Raw genomic sequence first — 2,500 nt, 5'->3', positions numbered from 1 at the left:
TAATCTAAACAACCACTATGAATCTACATATGAGAGGACATGTTCTAACATAAAAAAAAACACTATGAATCTACATGAGGAAAGGACATGTTCTAATCTATGCAACCACTATGAATCTACATATGAGAGGACACGTTCTAATCTAAACAACCACTATGAATCTACATATGAGGAGAGAACACGTTCTAATCTAAACAACCACTATGAATCTACATATGAGAGGACATGTTCTAACATAAAAAAAAACACTATGAATCTACATATGAGGAAAGGACATGTTCTAATCTATACAACCACTATGAATCTACATATGAGAGGACACGTTCTAATCTAAACAACCACTATGAATCTACATATGAGAGGACAAGTTCTAATCTAAACAACCACTATGAATCTACATATGAGGAGAGAACACGTTCTAACATAAACAACCACTATGAATCTATATGAGAATTGGACATGCTCTAAAGCAAACAGCCACTATGCATGATCTGAGGAGAGGAGCGTGCTGATTACTGCTGATCCTTGCTGAGGGAAAGAGAGGGTCCACATTAGAGACATAGCAGCTCTGTGGTGTGTCTCCAGCACACGAGACAATGCAACACAAAGAAACAAACACAATTCCTCTCTGACTGTGACATCTGCAAACCTTAGATATTGAAAGTGCAATTATTCTCATGGCTCTGACAGAGATTTCAGATGCGGTGAGGCATTTCACCAAGAATATGTTTGAATCAAGCTCCAATATTTGCACATAGCATAAGCCGATTTGGTGTCTATCTGCGAGGCTGCACAGCGTTCCTCTAAGTTGGGTGATGGAATAAAACTGTCTGTCTCTCTTGTTATTTTCTCAAAATGTCTACCCCAACATATAAGATGGAACTGGAAAAAAAAGAACAATATGCGAAGAGGGGAAAAATCTTCAAATGCCAGAGGCAATCACACTGACATGTGGCAGGAAGCAGGTAGAGGATGCTGGGTTTGCTTTAAATGTCATCCTATCTGAGCGAGACCAACTCTTGTTTGTATTCATAATCTCCACATCGCCTTGCTGTGTCTTTGTTTGTGTCTGAATAGCCTAAAGACGAATGGCATGTAACCTGGATGGTGATAAGATGACAGCTGCATTAAGTTGGCTGTGTAAGTAGTAAACATTCAAATATTAATAATGACTTGAGTGATATTTAGCATTGGTGAGATTACAGTGTTAATAATGACTTGAGTGATATTTAGCATTGGTGAGATTACAGTGTTAATAATGACTTGAGTGATATTTAGCATTGGTGAGATTACAGTGTTAATAATGACTTGAGTGATATTTAGCATTGGTGAGGTTACAGTGTTAAGCTAACACTGTACTGACAGTATAATGGAATTTACTATTGAAACCCAAGTTAAGGGTTTCTAAGTTCAGGTGTTGAGGTTTTGAGGTGTTATTGAGTTCAGGTGTTGAGGTTTTGAGGTGTTACTGAGTTCAGGTGTTGAGGTTTTGAGGTGTTGCTGAGTTCAGGTGTTGAGGTTTTGAGGTGTTACTGAGTTCAGGTGTTGAGGTGTTGATCGGTATGGTACATATGGACTAGCCCTGAGTGTAAAACTGTAAAGGAGAGTGTGGGGATGAGACCGCTACACTAGGAGGTGTGTGTATGTAAAGTAAAGTAAAACTATAAAGTATAAGTATATATACTCTTTTGATCCTGTGAGTGAAATTTGGTCTCAATCCGTGAATTAGTGAAACACACTCAGCACACAGTGAACACACAGTAAGGTGAAGCACACACTAATCCCGACACAGTGAGCTGCCTGCAACAACTTAGCCGGGGAGCTAGGGGTGCAGGGGTTAGGTGCCCGCTCAAGGAGCACTTCAGCCGTGCCTACTGGTCGGGGTTCAAACCGGCAATCCTCCGGTTAAAAGTCCGAAGTGCTAACCAGTAGGCCACGGCTGTAAAGCATGAGAGGTGTGTGTGTGTGTAAAGTGAAAACTGTGAGGTGTGTGTGTGTGTGTGTGTGTGTGTGAAGTGAAGCCTGTGAGGTGTGTGTGTGTGTGTGTGTGTGTGTGTGTAGGTGTGTGTGTGTGTGTGTAAAAGTCTGTGAGGTGTGTGTGTGTGTGTGTGTGTGTGTGTGTGTGTGTGTGTGTGTGTGTGTGTGTGTGAAAAGTGAAGTCTGTGAGGTGTGTGTGTGTGTGTGTGTGTGTGTGTGTGTGTGTGTGTGTGTGTGTGTGTGTGTGTGTGTGTGTAAAGTGAAGCCTGTGAGGTGTGTGTGTATGTGTGTGTAAAGTGAAGCCTGTGAGGTGAAGCCTGTGAGGTGTGTGTGTGTGTGTGTGTGTGTGTGTGTGTGTGTGTGTGTGTGTAAAGTGAATGGCGTGGGATCCTTACCGTGCCCAGGTGACGGCGGGCTCAGGGAAGCCATCTGCGTCACACGCCAGCGTGATAGACTGACCAATGTCCGCCGTGGCATTCAGCTCCGTCTGGCGAGTACGTATACTGGGCAGCACTGAGAGAGG

At 42.7% G+C, this 2,500-nt stretch overlaps 1 protein-coding gene across 1 annotated transcript in view; it reads right to left on the bottom strand.

Annotated features, from left to right (window-relative positions):
• Positions 1-2,500, bottom strand: part of LOC125285304 (neural cell adhesion molecule 1-like) — a 261,204-nt gene that overhangs the window by 71,434 nt on the left and 187,270 nt on the right. Inside the window, 1 exon segment of the mRNA XM_048229707.1 lies at positions 2,373-2,490. Within this exon segment, the coding sequence (XP_048085664.1) occupies positions 2,373-2,490 (118 nt within the window).

The sequence above is a fragment of the Alosa alosa genome, chromosome 2, assembly GCF_017589495.1.
Source record: "Alosa alosa isolate M-15738 ecotype Scorff River chromosome 2, AALO_Geno_1.1, whole genome shotgun sequence".
NCBI classification, from domain to species: domain Eukaryota; kingdom Metazoa; phylum Chordata; class Actinopteri; order Clupeiformes; family Clupeidae; genus Alosa; species Alosa alosa.
This window is presented reverse-complemented; position numbering and strand designations above follow the sequence as displayed.